Source organism: Nomascus leucogenys, chromosome 2 (genome assembly GCF_006542625.1).
Source record: "Nomascus leucogenys isolate Asia chromosome 2, Asia_NLE_v1, whole genome shotgun sequence".
Classification (NCBI taxonomy): domain Eukaryota; kingdom Metazoa; phylum Chordata; class Mammalia; order Primates; family Hylobatidae; genus Nomascus; species Nomascus leucogenys.
In genome coordinates this window covers 648,678-670,723 of record NC_044382.1, presented here as the reverse complement: position 1 = coordinate 670,723, position 22,046 = coordinate 648,678, and the positions used below count along the sequence as shown (strand labels likewise).

Below are 22,046 nucleotides of genomic sequence, written 5' to 3'. Positions count from 1 at the left end.
TGGACACATCACCCAATCTCTGCCTTTATCTTCACACAGCGTTCTCACTGCATGCATGCCTATGTGCAAATTTCTCCCTTTTTTAAGGAGACCAGTTGTATTGGATTAGGGCCCTAACCTACTCACTCCAGCATGACCTCGACTTAACTAAATACACCTGCAATGACTCTGTTTCCAAATAAGGTCACATTAGGAAGTATCTGGGGTTAGGACTTCAACATACGAATTCTGGGGGAACACAGTTCAACCCATAACAGCATGCAATGTACTACTTTCAGCCATAAAAAAGGAAGAGGGGCCTCTTTATAAAATGGTATGGGAAAATCTCCAAGATGTATGTTAAATGTTAAATAAAGAAATCAATGTGCCAAGCTATGTTATAATTTGCATAAGAAAGGGTGAAATGAATGTGTACATATTTGTGTATGTTCATAAAAATTTTCCTGAAAGTTCACACCAGAAACCACTAACCGGGGCTGTCAGTGAGGAGGCACCTGGGTGGCTGGAAGAGAAGGGTGGGAAGGAGAATTTTCAGTGCATATCGTCTTTATACTCCTTGCATTTTGAACCACGAGAATATAGTATTTATTCAAAAATTATATGTAAACATAAATAATCCTAAATTGCATCAGATTGCTAAACTACTTCAAGAAGGAGTATTTCAATTTATAAAGCTTCCAACTATAAGTAAAAGCTCTTTACTCACTCACCTCCCCAGGATTGGGTTTTGGCAGGTTTGTTTTTTCTCTAAATTTGTAGGCAGCAAATAGTGTCTGGTTGTTTAATTTTCTTTACCCTTCTATCATGTGTGTTACCCAACTGAGCCATCTCTCCTAGGGACTGCCTGTCCTGTCCTTAGATCAAGTCTTTTGGTACCTTTTGTAGAGTTTGTGTCCATTGTGGGAACACATTCTTTATTAAAGAAATTCACCTTTTGAATTGGCCATCAATTCTCTTTCCTGCTTGCCCTTTAACACCAACAATTTCCTTTCATCCCTCAAGCTTTACATGGATGTGTAAAATCTGTGTGGCAGGTGGCGCTGTTGAGCTGAAAGGGACCGTGGGATGAACCTGGAGAAACCTGTTACCAGAGGCTCTTAAGGGATGACCCACAGTCCCTGGGAAAAGGTCTAGAAGGAACAAGCAGACTCCTACTGTTCTCATTTCTGGGTCCTGTGGAAAGGGAGATGTCTGTGTCAGAAGATCTGACTGACACTTACATCTAAAATGATAATCAACAACAGTGAGAAATTTTATGGGGCTTATTTTGTGCCAAGCGCTCTTCTAAATGCTTTATATATACAGATACATTGAATCTTCTCAACAGCCCTTTGATGAAGGCACTGTGTGTGTGTGTGTGTATATATATATATATATATATATATATATATGCACATACATATACCTGTTCTACAGAAGGGGAAAGAGAGGGAAAGCAAATTTGTCCCAGGACACACAGCTGGTAGTTTTGAGGCTGTGATCTTTGACATCCTTGAAATGCTCTGGCCTGGGCACCTGCTGGTTCAAGCCCAGCTGCTTGTTCTCCTCGTGTAGATATATTCATCTCTGGTTGTCGTTCGCAAGCCACAGAGTGCCAAGACCAAGCAGGAGGCTGTTAGGACACCACCCATACAGGCCTCTGCCAACTGGGCAGGAGGAGGAAATTTTTGTTTTAAAAGAGAGAGAACTGGATGTCCTCTTGTACACACGGATTAACTCACAGCTTCATAAGACCTTGGGAAAGGAGAAAATCAAAGGAGCCGTCTGTCCCTAATGTGGACGGAGAGTTCTTGGAAAATGGCACCTGCTCGAAGGTGTTTTCTTGAATCTGTGTTGGGCTCTGGGTTTCTTATGGGACTCAGCAGTTGTGTAATCTTTGGTCTCTGCTCCCTCATCTGGAATGTAGGTAATAATAATACCTACTTCACAGAGTTGTTGTGAAAATTAAATTAGCATATGTAAGGCACTTAGAACTTATATATATTGATATACTGAATCTTGTCAATAACCCATTGATGACAGCACAGCATACATCCCCATTTTACAGATGGGGGAACAGAGAGGGTAAGAAAACTGTCCCAGGACACACAGCTGGGCAGTCTTGAGGCTCAGATCTTATGGTGCATACAGTATGCACTATCTGAGTATTCATGATTGGTGTTGCTGTGGCCATACTCCTGTAGGTATCGTGTCTTCCTGAGGGGAGTGGATCACATTTCTCTATCTCCCTGGGAAGCAGAAGATCTTGGGATGGTATCTGAGGACTTGAAAAGTGCAGCCTTAGCTGGGTCAGTGGTTGACCCCTCCCTCTCTCTGGGTCTGGCTCTCTCGGAGTCCAGAGAAACACTCAGGGAACAGGTCAGGAGCTGGCAGGGAGTGCCCTGTAGGGGCCCCATGGGACTGCCCAGGGTCTGTGGGTGTGGAAGGTAGCCTGTGGCAGGTTATTCTCCAAACAGTAACTCTTCTGAAGCATGATGATCTGGTTGTGACTGGACTAAGGAAAAATTACAAGAAAGGCTTACGTTCATATCAGCCTGTGTGGTGGGTACCAGGGTCCAGAGAACTTTGGCAATGATCTTTCTGTACAAAGCACGGTTACTAAACTGGGGGTGACAGCAGTGTAGACACACACAATCTGGACTGGCCCTGGGGAACACATGGAATATACCTCAAAGACCCAGCAATGCTGGAAAAGGGCAATGGTGTAGTCAGGATAGTTAGACGAGGTTGCAGTAACAAATACACCCTCCCTCCCAGTGGCCTAAGACAAGACGGTTTATTTGCTCTTCACATAAACTTCACTGCAAGTCAGTTTGCTCTCTTCCATCTTGCAGCCATAATATCTGGAATGTGTGGCCTTCAGAATTGCCACTGTGGAGAAGAGAAGGCTGGAAGACCCCATGGGAGGCTTTAAGGGCTAGGCCCAGAAGTGCATTACGTCATTTACAACCACCTCTCTTCGGCCAGAACCAGGTCACACAGCTCCGTTCTAACTGCAAAGGAGGCCAGGGCTTAGAGGATCTCATGGATATTTGGATATTTGGTGAATACTGGCAGTCTTGCCATAGTCAGGAAACTTCAAAAAGGGGAAAAGATGCCCTATGGCCACACTCCACTCTGGCCCACAAGCTGGCATCATCCAATGACATGGCTGATGTGGCCTCATTTGTTGCATGGGCTGGCAAAACCCATATTCAGCTTATACAGGAATCCTTCATTAAAGTTCAGAGGTCCTTTCTCCTCCAAGGCCCAGTTCTGTGTTTTTTTAAATTAATTTTAAAATATTTTTCCCTTTGATCTTTTAATTAATGAACTATTACCATATAACAAATTGCCCCCAAAACTCGGTGGCTTAAAACAACAAACATTTACTGTCTCACAGTTTCTGTGGGCTAGGAATTTGAAAGCATATTAACTGAGTGGCTCTGACTCCAGGTCTTTTGTGAGGCTGTAGTGAAGAGGTGGACTGGGGTTGCAGTCATTTGGAGAAATACCCCAGTTGGAGGATTTGCTTCCAAATTGGCTCACTCCCGTGGCTGCTGGTGGGAGGCCTCAGTTTCTCATAGTACAGGCCTCTCCACAGGCCTGCTTGAGTGTCCTCATGGCATGACAAGTGACCCAAGAGAGACAGGGACACAGGACCACGGCGCTTTTTATGGCCTAGTCTCTGAAGTCGCACGCCATCGCTTTTGCCGCGTGTTACTCTAGTAGAAGCAAATCACTAAGGCCAGCCCACACTCAAGGAAAGGACCTAAACTCCAACTCTTCAAAGCAGGAATATGAAAGAATTTCTGGAAATATTTTCAAACTACAACAATCTCCCTTGAATTTATTTTAGAACATGAGTTTCCGTCCCCTATGAAGAACTGATTGCCCCGTTACCATTTACTCATTGAACTTCCCCATTGAACTACTTTATTGTACTAAATCATTATCTAGAAAAGGGCTTGTCATGGGCCACCTATTTAGTTACATTGACCTGTCTGGCTATTGTCATGTCCAAGTACATTTAATTTTTTCAGAGGTCATAAAACTTTAAGCCAGACCACAAGTTCCCTAGTAGCACAGCCTCTAGACATATAAGGGATTATACGATGTTGTATTAAGTGCAGGCTCTTAGCACACTATGAAGTGTACATACGAAGTTGTACTGCCCTTGAGGGCAGGAGCAACTCTACTGACAGAGGCTCTGCCTGAAGCCAGGCAGTGATCATGCTGAAGGTCAGGCCAACCAGGGTGTGTGTGTGTGTGTGGTGTGTGTGTGTGTGTGTGTGGTCGGGGGGGTGCTGGGGTACCAAGAATGGCCGCTGAACTGCATCTTTTGTTAGAGATCCAAAACTCTCAGCTTGTGGGACTTTACTTCACAGGTGTAGGCACAATCTGATGGAAAATTTGAATCCTGAAAACGTGATATTTCATCTGTATCTCATAGAGATGGCCCCTGGCACTGTCCCAGACAGGGCACATCATGGGGCACTTGGTTAGTGGATGGGTTGTTGGGTCAGGGAGGTGGCATAGGATCACCTGAGCACATCCAGGACACCTGCCAGGACCAGCCGTGTGAGGCTTCCGACTGTGGCGGGGGGACCTGCTGTGCCGAATGGCTGGTTTGTCTCTGGGATTTGGGTAGAAAACAGAGCCACCAAGGTGGATGCTCAGTTTCAAGACCTCCACCCTCCACTGGGGGAAGTTTCAATTCAGCTGTGGCCGTGGGGTCCACAGCAAGACACCCTCTCACCCCATGAGACACAGAAAGAGGAAGAAGGCTGCCATATGGGAATTAAAATATAAAGCTCCAGGCATCATACAGAGAATCAGCTCCTGACGAAGTGAGCCAAGAGACTGTCTCTACACACGTGACTGAGTTATGCTTGTCCCTGACCCAAAGCCGAAAGAGCAGGACTGGTTTGGGATCTCCATTTGTCACCCGTGGCTGATGCTGTTGTCTGGCCCCCCAGTAGCCATCCCCACTGCTCTTCTATTTGACTAACAGAGCCCCAGAATTATTCTGAGCAGCAACACACCCAGACCAATCAGAATTGATGTAAGATGAACAAGCACAGCGACTCCCATTCTCCTTTCCCAGATACTCAGTTACCCCGCTTGCAGCTAAAGGAGGCCAGGTGACCTGTGTGGGCCACTGAGATGTGTGGGGAACTCTGATATGAGCTTTGGGAAAGATTTTAAGATTAAAAAAGAAAACCAGGGCAGGCATGGCGGCTTACTTTGGGAGGCCGAGGCAGGAGGATCTCTTCAGCTCAGGAATTCAAGACCAGCCTGGGCAACATGGTGAAACCCCTTCTCTACCAAAAATACAAAAAAAAAAAAAAAAAAAAAAATAGCCAAGCATGGTGGCGAGTGCCAGTGGTCCCAAATACTTGGGAAGCTGAGGTGGAAGGATCACTTGAGCCTGGGAGGTGAAGGTTGCAGTGAGCCGAGATTGCACCACTGCACTCCAGCCTGGGTGACAGAATCAGACCCTGTCTCTCAAAACAAAAGCAAAAACAAACAAAACAGCACAGAGAAGAGCTGGCTGGTGCTGCCTCTTCCTGCGTCCTCCTATGTGATGCTGGGCCTCCTCCAGTCTTGCAACCATGAAGCAACACCCAAGAGGCCCTAAAGGTGGCTGATGAGGGCAGAGTAGGGGACGGGCGTGATGGTTAATTTGGTGTCAACCTGATGGGCCAGATCTTTGGGCAACATTCTTCTGGTGTTTCTGTGGGGTGTTTTGTATGAGGTTGGGGGGACTGAGGAAATCAGATTGTTGCTCGTAATGTGGGTGGGCCTCATCCATTCAGACGAAGGTCTGAAAAGAACACAAAGGTTGATCTGCCAAGTAAGAGGGAACTCCCCCTGCCTAGCAGCCTTCAAACTAGGGCATCGGCGCTTTCACTCAGCCTGCAGACAGGAACTAAACCATGTGCTCTCCTGGATCTCCAGCCTGCTGACTCACCCTGTAGATCTTGAGGCTTTCTGCTTTTATAACTGCGTGAGCCAATTCCTTAAATTAATCAGTCTCTATCTCTGCGTCTACTTGGTTCTCTTTCACCAGAGAATCCTGACTAATACATGGTGTCAGCCCAGGTCTTCACTGACCCCACTGGTCTGGTTCCCCAGCCCTGACCTGCCTGAACTCCTGGCCTCAAGCGATCCTCCAGCTTCAGCCTCCCGATTAGCTGGGACTACAGACTGAAATGCTAAGGAAGCAGGTGGATCCCCAAACAAACTGTTTTTTCCTGAAAACAGGAAAGTCACACCAACCAGTTGGAAAGACCTCAGTTTACCTGAGTCAGCGTAATGAAGAAGTCCCCTCTGCTTTAACTTACCAGAAAATAACCTGAAGTAACCTGATATTAACCAATCTGATTTTTTTCTATTGTTCTGTTTCCTCGTTCCCACCTTACAAAGCCCACAGTTCTGCTATTGCCCAGTGGGAGCTCTCCTTCTACTTTGAAGAATAGAGGCTTCCCTCATTCATAAAAGCCAATTAGATCTTAAAAACAAATTTGTGTAATTTTGTCTTTTGACAGGACCTAAGAGTGTATCTGCCATAAACTTCTCAAGGAATTATGTTAGCTGCTGAGAAACAATGGCTTGCTGAGAACAGGGAGGCAGCAAGCATGAGAGGAATGTGGAAAAATCTCACATGGAAAGAAAGAACAGGACAAAAAGCTGAATATGCTGTAAACAAGGTACCTATTTAAAAAGACACAGAAACCATTCTGAATCTTTGGACAAAAAAGTGACAAAGAAATTTATCAAAGTGTTGAGCTGTTTCTAGGTGGTAGGATTTACATATTTTAGTCTGTTTGCTTTTTATATCTTTTATAAACGAAGCCCTCTTCGCTCCTGTGTGGCTGGCACAGGAGACCCTATGTGGACTCAACAGCCTCTTGGTATGCCTCCTTTCCCATCCTCCATTTCATCTGACTACGAATTCAGCTTCCCAGGAACGAAGGAAAGCGGAAGGGAGATGCCTGTCTACGTGGAGAGTTCAGTCACGATACACAGCATTACCGGCTGTGACTGACTGAGCCTGCATATGTGTTGAGCAGTCAGCTGTGGGTCTGGGTAGCGTGAGTCTGGTAAGGCAGACAGACGGAGTTTCTGCCGTCTTGTGGCAGAGTCCCTTGGTGGGGCTGGCAGGACTCAGAAACAGAGGAAGGCACATACCAACATCCCCACTAACTAACTGAGCCCAGCCTCTGCTAGGAGTCTCCTGTGTCAAGTGTGGGGCTTAGCACGTTATAGCCATCTCACTCAATCCCCAGAACAACGCTGTGAGGCCAGTGCTGTTGGCAGAAAGGCTGGTCTCACTCAATCCCCAGGACAACACTGTGAGGCCAGTGCTGTTGGCAGAAAGGCTGGGAGGTACAGAGCAGGGGAGTCCACATGTGACTGTGATGACCAGGAGCCCCTCACCAACAGCAGAGGTGCAGACTGGGGTGAAAAACAAAGACAAAATGTTCACAGGAGTGTTAACACTACAGAAATAAAAAGTGTTAGAAGAGGCCGGGTGCGGTGGCTCATACCTTTAATCCCAGCACTTTGGGAGGCCGAGGCAGGCAGATCACCTGAGGTCGGGAGTTTGAGACCAGCCTGACCAACATGGAGAAACCCAGTCTCTACTAAAAAAATACAAAAATTAGCTGGGTGTGGTGGCGCACGCCTGTAATCCCAGCTACTCAAGAGGCTGAGGCAGGAGAATCGCTTGAACCCAGGAGGTGAGGTTGTAGTGAGCCGAGATTGTGCCACTGCACTCCAGCCTGGGCAACAAAAGCAACTCTGTCCAAAAAAAAAAAAAAAAAAGTGTTGGGAGGATGGACAGAAGCATCTGGAGAAGACTTTGCAGGTGAAAACGGCAGAACTCTTGCTACGTGACAACTTTGGTCAAGCCCTGAGAGACTTTACCAAACTCTAGCATGGCTTCTAACAGTATAAGGCCATTCCCTCAGATAAAACCAGTGCTCCTTCAAGTGCCTGCCTGAGAAAGTTCAATGTGCCAGGGAATGACTATTTGTCTTAGCTAACATACATCTGGTGATAGGCCCTTGGACTCCCTTTCTTAGAGAGTTTACTGTAAAAGGCTTACAATTTTAAATACAGTCGTGATCATGTAATGACAGGAATACATTCTGAGAAATGTGTTGTGAGATGGTTTCATCATTGTGTGAACATCATAGAGCAGTTCAAATCTAGTATTTTCGTGTTAATTTTCTGTCTGGTTCATGTATCTATTTTTAAAAAGGGGTATTGAACCAGAGAACACCACAAAGATACTCCTCAAGAAGAGCAACCCCAAGATGCATAATCATCAGATTCGCCAAGGTTGAAATGAAGGAAAAAATGTTAAGGGCAGCCAGAGAGAAAGGTCAGGTTACCCACAAAGGGAAGCCCATCAGACTAACAGCAGATCTGTCTGCAGAAATCCTACAAGCCAGAAGAGAGTAGGGGCCAATATTCAACATTCTTAAAGAAAAGAATTTTCAACCCAGAATTTCATATCCAGCCAAACTAAGCTTCATAAGCAAAGGAGGAATAAAATCCTACACAGACAAGCAAATGCTGAGAGATTTTGTCACCACCAGGCCTCCCTTACAAGAGATCCTGAAGGAAGCACTAAATAGGTAAAAGAAAAACCAGTACCAGCCACTGCAAAAACATACCAAATTGTAAAGACCATCGACACTATGAAGAAATTGCCTCAACTAATGGCCAAAATAACCAGCTAGCCCCAGTTGGTGACTGGCAAGATGGCCGAGTAGGAACAGCTCCATTCTGCAGCTCCTAGCGAGATCAATGCAGAAGGCAGGTGATTTCTGCATTTCCAACTGAGGTACCCGGCTCATCTCAATGGGACTGGTTAGATAGTGGGTGCAGCTGGTGGAGGGTGAGTGGAAGCAGGGTGGGGCATTGCCTCACTGAGGAAGTGCAAGAAGTTGTGGAACTTCCTCCCTTACTCAAGGGAAACCGTGAGGGACTGTGCTGTGAGGAACGGTGCACTCTGGCCGAGATACTATGCTTTTCCCAAGGTCTTCGCAACCCACAAACCAGGAGATTCCCTTGGGTGCCTACGCCACCAGGGCCCTGGGTTTTAAGCACAAAACTTGGCAGGTGTTTGGGCAGACACTGAGCTAGCTGTAAGAGTTTTTTTTTTTTCATGCCCCAGTGGTACCTGGAATGCCAGTGACACAGAACCATTTACTCTCCTGGAAAGGTGGCTGAAGCCAGGGAGCCAAGTGGTCTAGCTCAGTGGATCCCACGCCCATGGAGCCCAGCAAGCTAAGACCCACTGGCTTGAAATTCTCACTGCCAGCACAGCAGTCTGAAGTTGACCTGGGACGATAGAGCTTGGTTGGGGGATAGGTGTCTGCCATTACTGAGGCTTCAGTAGGCGGTTTTCCCTTTAGTGTAAACAGAGCCACTGGGAAGTTCAAACTGGGCAAAGCCCACCACAGCTCAGCAAAGCGGCTGTGACCAGACTCCCTCTCTAGAGTCCTCGTCTCTGGGAAGGGGATCTCTGAAAGAAAGGCAGCAGTACCAGTCAGGGACTTATAGATAAAACTCCCATCTCACTGGGACAGAGCACCTGGGGGAAGGGGAGGCTGTGGGCACAGCTTCAGCAGACTTAAACAGCCCTGCATGCCAGCTCTGAAGAGAGCAGCGGATCTCCCAGCACAGTGTTCAAGTTCTACTAAGGGACAGACTGCCCTTCAACTGGGTCCCTGACCCCTGTGCCTTCTGATTGGGGGACACCTCCCAGCAGGGGTCGACAGACACCTCATACACGAGAGCTCTGGCTGGCATATGGTGGATGCCCCTCTGGGATGAACCTTACAGAGGAAGGAGCAGGCAGCAATCGCTGCTGTTCTGCAGCCTCCGCTTGTGATCCCCAGGCAAACAGGGCCTAGAGTGGACCTCCAGCAAATTTCAGCAGACCTGCAGCAGAGGAGCCTGACTGTTAGAAGGAAAACTAACAAACAGAAAGGAATAGCATCAACATCAACAAAAAGGACATCCACACAGAACCCCATCTGAAGGTCACCAACATCAAAGACTAAAGGTAGATAAATCCGTGAAGATGAGGAAAAACCAGTGCAAAAAGGCTAAAAATTCCAAAACCCAGAATGCCTCTTCTCCTCCAAAGGATCACAACTCCTCGCCAGCAAGGGAACAAAACTAGATGGAGAATGAGTTTGACAAATTGACAGAAGTAGGCTTCAGAAGGTGGGTAATAACAAACTCTTCCAAGCTAAAGGGGCATATTCTAACCCAATGTAAGGAAGCTAAAAACCTTGAAAAAAGGTTAGACGATGGCTAACTAGAACAACCAGTTTAGAGAGGAACATAAAGGACCCAATGGAGCTGAAAAACACAGCATGAGAACTTTGTGAAGCATACACAAGTATCAATAGCCAAATTGATCAAGCGGAAGAAAGGATATCAGAGATTGAAGATCAACTTAATGAAATAAAGCATGAAGACCAGATGAGAGAAAAAAGAATGAAAAGGAATGAACAAAATCTCCAAGAAATACGGGACTATGTGAAAAAACCAAACCTACGTTTGATTGGTGTACCTGAAAGTGACAGGGGGAATGGAACCAAGTTGGAAAACACTCTTCAGGATATTATCCAGGAGAACTTCCCCAACCTAGCAAGACAGGCCAACATTCAAATTCAGGAAATACAGAGAACATCACTAAGATACTCCTCGAGAAGAGCAATCTCAAGACACATAATTGTCAGATTCACCAAGGTTGAAATGTAGGAAAAAATGTTAAGGGCAGCCAGAGAGAAAGGTCAGGTTACCCACAAAGGGAAGCCCATCAGACTAACAGTGGATGACTCGGCAGAAACTCTACAAGCCAGAAGAGAGTGGGGGTCAATATTCAACATTCTTAAAGAAAAGAATTTTCAACCCAGAATTTCATATCCAGCCAAACTAAGCTTCACAAGCAAAGGAGAAATAAAATCCTTTACAGACAAGCAAATGCTGAGAGATTTTGTCACCACCAGGCCTGCCTTACAAGAGCTCCTGAAGGAAGCACTAAATATGTAAAGGAAAAACCAGTACCAGCCACTGCAAAAACATACCAAATTGTAAAGACCATAAACACTATGAAGAAACTACATCAACTAATGGGCAAAATAACCAGCTAGCATCATAATGACAGGATCAAATTCACACATAACAATATTGACCTTAAAGAACACGTAAACATCTCTATGCAAATAAACTAGAAAATCTAGAAGAAATGGATAAATTCTTGGACACATACACCCTCTCAAGACTAAACCAAGAAGAAGTTGAATCCCTAAATAGACCAATAACAAGTTCTGAAATTGAGGCAGTAGTTAATAGGCTACCAACCAAAAAAAGCCCAAGACCAGATGGATTCACAGCCGAATTCTACCAGAGGTACAAAGAGGAGCTGGTATCATTCTTTCTGAAACTATTCCGATTTAAATGCCATTTAAATGGCCTAAATGCCCCAATTAAAAGACACAGACCAGCAAATAGGATAAAGAGTCAAGACACATCTGTGTGCTGTATTCAGGAGACCTATCTCATGTGCAAAGACGCACATAGGCTCAAAATAAAGGGATGGAGGAATATTTACCAAGCAAATGGAAAGTAAAAAAAAAGCAGGTGTTGCAATCCTAGTCACTGAAAAATAGATTTTAAACCAACAAAGATCAAAAGAGACAAAGAAGGGCATTACATAATGGTAAAGGAATCAATGCAACAAGGAAAGCTAACTATCCTAAACATACATGTACCCAATACAGGAGCACCCAGATTCATAAAGCAAGTTCTTAGAGACCTACAAAGAAACTTAGACTCCCACACAATAATAGTGGGAAGTGTTAACACCCCACTGTCAATATTAGGCAGATCAATGAGACAGAAAATTAACAAGAATATTCAGGAATTGAACTCAGCTCTGGACCACGGAGACCTAACAGACATCTACAGAACTCTCCACCCCAAATCAACAGAATATACATTCTTCTCAGCACCACATTGTACTTATTCTAAAATTGATCACATAATTGGAAGTAAAACACTCCTCAGCAAATGCGAAAGAATGGAAATCATAACAGTCTCTCAGACCACAGTGCAATCAAATTAGAGCTCAGGATTAAGAAATTCACTCAAAACCACACAAATACATGGAAACTGAACAAGCTGCTCCTGAATGACTACTGGATAAATAACAAAATTAAGGCAGAAATAAATAAGTTATTTGAAACCAATAAAAAAGGCACAATGTACAAGAATCTCTGGGACACAGCTAAAGCAGTGTTTAGAGGGAAATTTACAGCACTAAATGCCCATATGAGAAAGCAGGAAAGAGCTGAAACCAACACCCTAACATCGCAATTAAAAGAACTAGAGAAGCAAGAGCAAACAAATTCAAAAGCTAGCAGAAGACAAGAATTAACTAAGATCAGAGCAGAACTGAACGAGCTAGAGACACAAAAACCCTTCAACAAATCAATGAATTCAAGAGTTGGTTTTTGAAAAGATTATCAAAATAGATAGACCACTAGCCAGACTAATAAAGAAGAAAAGAGAAGAATCAGATAGACATAGTAACAAATGATAAAGGGGATATCACCACTGATCCCACAGAAATACAAACTACCATCAGAGAACACGTAAACATCTCTATGCAAATAAACTAGAAAATCTAGAAGAAATGGATAAATTCTTGGACACATACACCCTCTCAAGACTAAACCAAGAAGAAGTTGAATCCCTAAATAGACCAATAACAAGTTCTGAAATTGAGGCAGTAGTTAATAGGCTACCAACCAAAAAAAGCCCAAGACCAGATGGATTCACAGCCGAATTCTACCAGAGGTACAAAGAGGAGCTGGTATCATTCTTTCTGAAACTATTCCGAACAATGGAAAAAGAGGGACTCCTCTCTAACTCATTTTATGAGGCCAGCATCATCCTGATACCAAAACCTGGCAGAGACACAACAAAAAAGGAAAATTTCTGGCCAATATCCGTGATGAACATTGATGAGCAAATCCTCAATAAAATACTGGCAAACCAAATCCATCAGCACATCAAAAAGCTTATCCACCACAATCAAGTCTGCTTCATTCCTGGGATGCAAAGCTGGTTCAACACACAAAAATCAATAAATGTAATCCATCACATAAACAGAACCAACGACAAAAACCACATGATTGTCTCAATAGATGCAGAAAAGGCCTTTGACAAAATTCAACAGCCCTTCGTGCTAACAACTCCCAATAAACTAGGTATTGATGGAATGTATCTCAAAATAATAAGAGGTATTTCTAACAACCCACAACCAATATCATGCTGAATCGGCAAAAGCTGGAAGCATTCCCTTTGAAAACCAGCACAAGGCAAGGATGCCCTCTCTCACAACTCCTATTCAACATAGTATTGGAAATTCTGGCCACAGCACTCAGGCAAGAGGAAGAAATAAAGGGTATTCAAATAGGAAGAGAGAAAGTCAAATTGTCTCTATTTGCAGATGATAGGATTGCATATTTAGAAAACCCCAGCGTCTCATCCCCAAATCTCCTTCAGCTGATAAGCAACATCAGCAAAGTCTCAGGATACAAAATCGATGTGCAAAAATCACAAGCATTTCTATACACTAATAATAGACAAACAGAGAGCCAAATCACAAGTGAGCTCCCATTCAAAACTGCTACAGAGAGAATAAAATACCTAGGAATACAACTTACAAGAAATGTGAAGGACCTCTTCAAGGAGAACTACAAAGCACTGCTCATGGAAATAAGAGGGGACACAAACAAATGGAAAAAACATTCCATGCTCATGGATAGGAAGAATCAATATCGTGAAAATGGCCATACTCCCCAAAGTAATTTATAGATTCAATGCTATTCCCATCAAGCTACCATTGACTTCCTTCACAGAATTAGAAAAAACTACTTTAAATTTCATATGGAACTAAAAAAGAGCCTGCATAGCTAAGAGAATCCTAAGCAAAAAGAACAAAGCTGGAGGCATCACGCTACCTGACTTCAAACTATACTACAAGGCTACAGTAACCAAAACAGCATGGTACTGGTACGAAAACAGATATATAGACCAATGGAACAGAACAGAGTCCTCAGAAATAACACCACACATCTACAATCATCTGATCTTTGACAAACCTGTTGAAAAACAAGCAGTGGGGAAAGGATTCCCTATTTAATAAATGGTGTTGGAAAATTGGCTAGCCATATGCAGAAAACTGAAACTGGACTCCTTCCTTATACCTTATTACAAAAATTAACTCAAGATGGATTAAAGACTTAAACCTAAAACCATAAAAACCCTAGAAGAAAACCTAGGCAATACTATTCAGGACATAGGCATGGGCAAAGACTTCATGACTAAAACACCAAAAGCAATGGCAACAAAAGCCAAAATTGACAAATGGGATCTAGTTAAACTAAAGAGCTTCTGCACAGCAAAAGAAATGATCATCAGAGTGAACAGGTAACCTACAGAATGGGAGAAAATTTTTGCAATCTATCCATCTGACAAAGGGATAATATCCAGAATCTACAAAGAACTTAAACAAATTTACAAGAAAAAAACAATCCGATCAAAAAGTGGGTGAAGGATATGAACAGACACCTCTCAAAAGAACACATTTATATGGCCAACAAACATGAAAGAAAGCTCATCATCACTGGTCATTAGAGAAATGTAAATCAAAACCACAATGAGATACCATCTTGCGCCAGTGAGAATGGTGATCATTAAAAAGTCAGGAAATGACAGATGCTGGAGAGGATGTGAAGATATAGGAATGCTTTTAGCCTGTTGGTAGGAGTGTAAATTAGTTCAACCATTATGGAAGACAGTGTGGCGATTCCTCAAGGATCTAGAACCAGAAATACCATTTGACCCAGCAATCCCATTACTGGGCATATACCCAAAGGATTACAAATCATTCTACTATAAAGACACATGTACACATATGGTTATTGTGGCACTGTTCACAATAGCAAAGACTTGGAACCAACTCAAATGCCCATCAATGATAGGCTGGATAAAGAAAATGTGGCACATATATACTATGGAATACTATGCAGCCATAAAAAAGGATGAGTTCATGTCCTTTGCAGAGACATGGGTGAAGCTGGACACCATCATTCTCAGCAAACTAACACAAGAACAGAAAACCAAACAGTGCATGTTCTCCCTCATAAGTGGGAGTTGAACAATGAGAACACATGGACACAGGGAGGGGAACATCACACACCGGGGCCCGTCGTGGGGTAGGGAGCTAGGGGAGGGAGGGGTAGCATTAGGAGAATTATGTAATGTTGATGATGATTTGATGGGTGCAGCAAACCACCATGACATGTGTATACCTAAACCTGCACGTCCTGCACATGTATCCCAGAACTTAAAATATAATAATAATAATAAAGGGGTATTGAAATTCTCTAGTATTTTTGTATTGTTATCTATGTTTTTTTCATGCCCACTAATATTTGCTTTATATGTTTACGCACCTTGATGTTGGTTGCATATTTATAATTGTTACAGTCTGATTAACTTATTTGCTTATCATTACTTAAAGACAATCAGTCTCTTGTAACAGTTTTTGACTTGTGGCCTACTTTATCTGACATAAATATAGTCACTCCTGCTTTCTTTTTGTTACTGTTTGCATGAAAAAATTCTTTCTTTTCACTTTGTGTCCTTAAGCTTGATCTAGTCTGCTGTTGAAGCTCTCTATTGTATTTTTTCATTTCCTTCATTGAATAATCTAGCAGCAAGACGTCTGTTTAACTTTTCTTGATGTCTATTTCTTTGCTGAATTTCTAATTTAGACCATGATTTTTTTCCTGATTTCTTTCAATTGTCTATCTACATTATCTTGAATCTTGCTGACTTTTTATTTTTTATTTATTTTTTACTTTATTTTATTTTATTTTTTAATTATACTTTAAGTGTTAGGGTACATGTGCACAACGTGCAGGTTTGTTACATATGTATACATGTGCCATGTTGGTGTGCTGCACCCATTAACTCGTCATTTAACATTAGGTATATCTCCTAATGCTATCCCTCACCCCTCCCCCCTCCCCCCACACCACAACAAGCCCTGGTGTGTGATGTTCCTCTTCCTGTGTCCAAGTGTTCTCATTGTTCGATTCCCACCTATGAGAGAGAACATGCGGTGTTTGGCTTTTTGTCCTTGGGATAGTTTGCTGAGAATGATGGTTTCCAGCTTCACCCATGTCCCTACAAAGGACATGAACTCATCATTTTTTATGGCTGCATAGTATTCCATGGTGTATATGTGCCACATTTTCTTAATCCAGTCTATCGTTTTTGGACATTTGGCTTGGTTCCAAGTCTTTGCTATTGTGAATAGTGCCGCAATAAACATACGTGTGCATGTGTCTTTATAGCAGCATGATTTATAGTCGTTTGGGTATATACCCAGTAATGGGATGGCTGGGTCAAATGGTATTTCTAGTTCAAATCTTGCTGACTTTTTAAAATGTTGTTGTTATTATTATTATTATTATTATTTTGAGATGGAGTCTCACTCTATCAACCAGGCTGGAGTGCAGTGGCATGATCTCGGCTCACTGCAACCTCCACCTCTCAGATTCAAGCGATTTTCCTGCCTCAGCCTTTTTGGGGAGAGTCATGTTTCTTTGCTTTTTCATGTTTCTTGTGTCCCTGTGTTGATATATGTGCATCTGGTAGAACATTTGCCTCTCCTAACTTATAAAGTAGCTTTTCTAAGAAAAAACTTTCACTTGTTGATAGGTCCTAGGGTGCTGAGTAGGGTGTATTGGCTCTGCTTCTGGCTGGCACAGTAGTGTAGTCTCTGTGAAGCTTTTCAGCCATAATCATGTCAGTGATAAGTGGATGCCTCAGTGGCCTGTACTGCAGTCATTTGTAGCAGTGGTGGTAGCAAAGTAGATTACACTGAGCTCAGGCACCAAGAGAGCACAACTACTCCACCAGCTCAGGTATAGCTTCCCTGGGGCAGGATGCAGGGCTGGTTTATGTGCTGAGGGAATAAGACCAATGTTCTGGCTTGGGCATAGCTTTTCTGGAGGTGGGGCACCAGGCTGCTTTATGTGCCAAGGGAGCACAGCTGCTCCACCATCTCAGACATGGCTTTCCTGGGTCTGAGGCTGGGGCCCCCAGTTAGTGTGCATGCAAGGGGGTATTGCTGCCATTCTGTTGGGCATGGCTTCTCTGGGGGCAAGGTGCTTGCTCATGCTTGAGAGGGTACAACTGCTTCACCAGGCCAGGCTTGGCTTCCTTGCTGGGTTGGACTGTTTGGTCCTTGGGGAGAGCACCCCGTAGGTTCCGAAGCCTGGGTCATGGCTGTTCCACTGGGCCTAGGCCTAGGCTTCGAATGGCCATGGATGGGGCATAGCTGCCACTGGAATGGAGAGGATAGAGTGCCTTCTCGGCAGCTTCATATAAAGGTATTTTGTCTATATATCCTTGGTAAATCTGTATTTCTGAAACAGTATGAGATCAAGAATTTTCTATTCTACTATCTTGCTCACAACATTCAACAATTCATTTCCTTTTTTTTTTAATCACAGAGTAATATTCCATTGTATAAATGTACCATAGTTTGTGTATACATTCTATGTATCATTATTGAATGATATCTGGTTGTATACATTTTGGCAATTATGAATAAAGCTGCTATAAACATTCATGTGCGATTTTTCATGTGGACATAAGTTTTCAAGTCATTTAGGTAAATAACAAGCAGTGCAGTTGCTGGATTATGTGATGAGTATGTTTAATTTTGCAGGAAATTGCTGAACTGTCTTCTAGAATGACTGTACCGTTTTGCATTCCTGTCAGCAATCAATGAGAGTTCCTGTTGCTCCACATCCTCACCAGCATTTGGTGTTGTCAGCGTTCTAGATTTTAGACTAAATGTAGTGTTTTCATTTTGTCCTATTTAGATGCTAACTTTTATTGTGATTTGGTCCCGTGAGTTGTTTTAAATCGTGTTATATAAGAATTTCTTAGCATACAGAGTTTCCTATGTTTTTGAATTACTTTTTAATTTTAATTGCATTATGATTAGAGTGTGTTTATTTTGGTGGTTATCTGTGGAAATTTTCATTCTGATCTAGTTAAGTGGTGGCTTTGTGAGTTTCCGTGTGCTTAAAGACTGCAAATCTCTCATCGTGGCTGCCCTGGAACTTAGTTTATATAATAAATAAGTTTCCTCATGCCTGAACCTGCGCCGGTACCTTTCCCAATACATCAGGTGTTTAACACTAAGGATCTGTTTTGTTCTAGAAAGTTATTTTTATCTGGCCTCATGGTTACAGTCCTGGCCCTGAACTCCAGACAATGAAGCGGTAAGCAAAATGACCTCAGACTGTGCCAGGAAATGTCAAGTCACCTGCTGTAGGCTACTACTAATGGAGCACGGCCTATTTACTTGGACACCAAACTATCCAGTGCTAACATGAGGTTCTTTCAGGACTAGATCCCATGGCCATACAGCCCTGCCTGCCAGATTGGAAGTGAAAAGTATTTCTGCATCTGACATTCCTGTTTCACCCACACAGGGCATCGTTTTACCCAGGACAAAGTTCACCTCCAATCTTATCCATACTATTTCTATCTTTGCTTTCTTGATAAGAGATAGACATTTATGTCCTGCCTATAAATGCAGTGGTTCAAAGTCTAGAGTCCCTACACTTCTGGCACACGACAGCCGTGTCTCGATGGAGTAGACTCTCAGAACAGGGCAGTTTGTCCTCCGCTCACGCAGAGCCTCTCCGTGGCTTCCGTGCCTTGAGCATTAGGCCAGTTCTCCTCTTCTCTCTAATCCATCCATCACCTCTCCTATCATCTGTTTCCATGTTGTGAGGTCCATTCACAGTACACATCCATGGCTCTCATGCTCAGTTTGGTTCTGAGTCTCCTCAAGCTGGGATCAGGTAAGACTCATTTTGTTTCCTCCTTACGGACTAATAGTTTGAGTTCTTTAGCTACAGTGGTTGCAGCATAATGGAATGAAGGCATCTTTGTTGTTTCTATTCGTTTGGCTTCTCCTAGCCTCAGCCTGGGGAAGGATCAGGCACTGTGGAAACAATTATAGTAGCCCCCAAATATTGGAAACACGGTGTTGAAGAGGCACCATGATCGTAGATGGGGACACATCTAACGTGTTAAGGTGAATAAATCCAGTGTTTGTCCCAGATAGGCTAAGTGGTGTAGGCAGGGTTATTAGAGTACCAAGGTTGCTGACATGGATGTCCAGCTGGGAAGAGACAGTTAGGATTTTTGGGGAAAAGACAATGTATGCAGCTAAAGACATGCTGAGTTAGAAATGTCTGTGGTATGAGACACGAGGGTGGAGGAAGGTGTACAGGTCTTGAGGTGAGAAATTAGCTGAAACCTGGCATATTCTGGGAAGAAATCCACTCTTCTTTCTCCTTCCAGCTACTGTTAACACAGAACCTAGTCTATAGGATGTTGAGCGATTGAATACAATTCACAGAGGAAGCTTGAGGCTGGAGTAGAATGCTGGTGGCTAGATGGTCAGTACCCAGCCACAGAAGAATCCATTGACTGTGTTCACTTTCTGTCTGTGAAGGTTCATCCTGCCACCTGTCCACCTACATCTTTTTTGCTAAATGAAGCTAAGAAAACAGAAGCAAGGGCAATCAAAATGTAGAGCACGTTTCCTTAAAAACCCACATGTGTTACTAACAGGAGACGCTCTCGTCTCAGTTTATTTTCTGACGAGCTTCTTCGTCTCCCTTCTGTTTCTGGGTGAGGCAGCAAGACATCCTGGAAATGATCTTGGAGACAGAAACATTTTATTTTTTAAAACTCTTATTTTTCTTGTGAGCTTTATCGTTCACAGCTTCCTTAGGTGTTGGTTTGCTTAAGATGACATGAAGATACGATCACATTCCTGATGGGGCTGTGGTGAGGACTGCATGAGCTTGTGCATGTAGAGTGCACACAGCTACACGGGTGCAGGGCATGTTGCAACAACAGTCTTGTTCCTTTCTTATTTTCAAGGGAAGGAAGTGGAAGGAGTGAAAGGAGATGTTATAGGCAAGAGAGATGACAGCAGCAAGGGTTGGCTGGAGAAACAGGGGTACCCTGGAAAATGTTTCCTTGCCTCAAGAGCCCCACACAGCCCTGAAGGCAGCATTCATAGCAGCCCAGCTGGCATAGGCTGGGTCCCCAAACCTGACCTAAGACAAGGGCCTTCCTGCCAGTGATTTGTTGAGCAGGTGATTCTGGGAAACGAAGTGAGGGAGTGCAGAGAGTGAAGCCAGTGGGGGGAAAGCCATAGAGGGTGCGCTAATGAGCAGGTTGCTGCGGTGGCAACTGGAACCCAGTCCCACTGGGACATTTGAAGGAACCTTATAGATGGTGGCTCAGAGTCATTCCAACATCTACTGTCTGCTTTCCCCACTGGGTGAGATGCGCCCCCTGGGACTGTTAAAATCTCAAACCTTCTGAGCTGCCTTGTGCCAGGGCTAAGTAGGTTCCAAAGGTTGCAGGAAGCCCTCAGCAGAGAGGCAGAGGCCAGGCTCCAGGGGCAGAGCTGTCAGCAGGCAGGCAAGTGCCCATCCCATTCCAGGGGGACTCAGCGTTGGGTGGTGAGGAGCGGGGCCTCAACATCTGCTACACCAGGTCAGCAGCTGGTCAGACATCAGGCTGCAAAGTCATGCCTCACTTAATAATACTCTTAAAGATGCATGAGTGAAATACATTTCAGCAAGATTTATAAAATGTAATTAAACTAAAAAAATTAGTGCTAAAATGAAAAAGTATCTACTTATCTAGAAATTCACACATGTAACTCACCTTCCCTCTGATGCACATGCACACACCACACACAGGTATAACCATATACCATAAATGGATACATGTGAATGAATCAAGAGACACTGCCAATCAAAGGGGGTGGGTACTTAGAAGGTGAAGGGAGTGGGCCTCCCTAGTCTGTGGTCTCTAAGAAGCAATGCAATCCTTACAGGGTAGTAAGAGTGATTTACATCAGGAAAATTACTCAAGTGATTGTTAAACAGATGAGCAAGTAAGAAAGGAAATGGGGCTCGCCGTTCACATGAGTAACTTGTTTGTGGAGCCTGTTCTGTGTGACCGGCTCTGTGCTGAGAAAGAAAATCAGGCCCTGTCCCCACAGAGCCAAGAGCTGTGCAGGGGAGGCTCACAGAAAACATGTAATTGTCACATTTGAAGCAAGACAATGAGGAAAGTTTCAAAAGCAAGGTGAGGACGTACATGTACCAAGAATTTTTTTAAAAAAAATGAAGGCAAGACATGTTGACAAAGCACTAGATGCAGCACCTTTCAGTGCTAAAATAAAGTGGAAAAAATTACTACACAAGTGTAAAAGGCACATGCTATGGAAAATATAAGTCACACATGAATGTGCTAAAGAACAAATTTACAGAAAATAAACTGCAAAATCTTGTTTCGGTGTCATAGCATGTCTTTCAGAACTTGGCAGAACAAGTAGATTTTCAAAAAAACTAAGGAAGTACAAATAATTGTGTGCGCCATGGGCAGAAATGAAATATTCCTCTATAGTAGCCATAAAACATTGATATAATATTGTGCTTGAAGGAAACCTTAACGAATTGCCCCAAACTGGAGACTTTATGGCCCATACTTTTCTCTGGGTCATTAGAAAGACGTCAACTTTGGTTTTTAGCAAGGAAGATGGAAACGGGGATGTTTGGGGTTTTTTTTTTAATTGACGCAAATGGGCAGATGGGAGAGAATGTGGCAATAGAATCTCCTGGAATCAAAGGATCTACATTCAGAAACAGACTTCTTCCTCTGGATCACGTGGTTTCCTCATCGTGAAAATAAAAACGTTAATAATACACATTTCTGCAGGTGCTCCTGAAGACCAAGTGAAGTAACTGCCGTGGACACGGTTTGTCAAATGTGAGGAGACTCACAAATGCAAGTCACTGGCTTTAGAAATAGGATGGCGATGAATGTTTCTCCCTGATGCA

At 43.5% G+C, this 22,046-nt stretch overlaps 2 protein-coding genes across 4 annotated transcripts in view; one reads left to right on the top strand and one right to left on the bottom strand.

Annotated features, from left to right (window-relative positions):
- The window catches only part of ZFP62 (ZFP62 zinc finger protein), a 124,721-nt gene that overhangs the window by 20,636 nt on the left and 82,039 nt on the right, over window positions 1-22,046 (bottom strand). The window lies entirely within an intron of this gene.
- BTNL8 (butyrophilin like 8) overlaps window positions 18,701-22,046 on the top strand; it is a 45,231-nt gene continuing 41,885 nt past the window's right edge. Inside the window, exons 1-2 of one of the 3 annotated variants that reach the window (XM_030824103.1) lie at window positions 18,701-18,974; window positions 21,925-21,975. Coding sequence is in view for 2 of the 3 variants with exons in the window: in XM_030824094.1 (XP_030679954.1) it covers window positions 18,926-18,974 (49 nt within the window). In the remaining variant the exon portion in view is untranslated. The remainder of the gene's footprint in view (window positions 18,975-21,924; window positions 21,976-22,046) is intronic. The other 2 variants (XM_030824094.1, XM_030824089.1) reach the window with 2 other exon arrangements.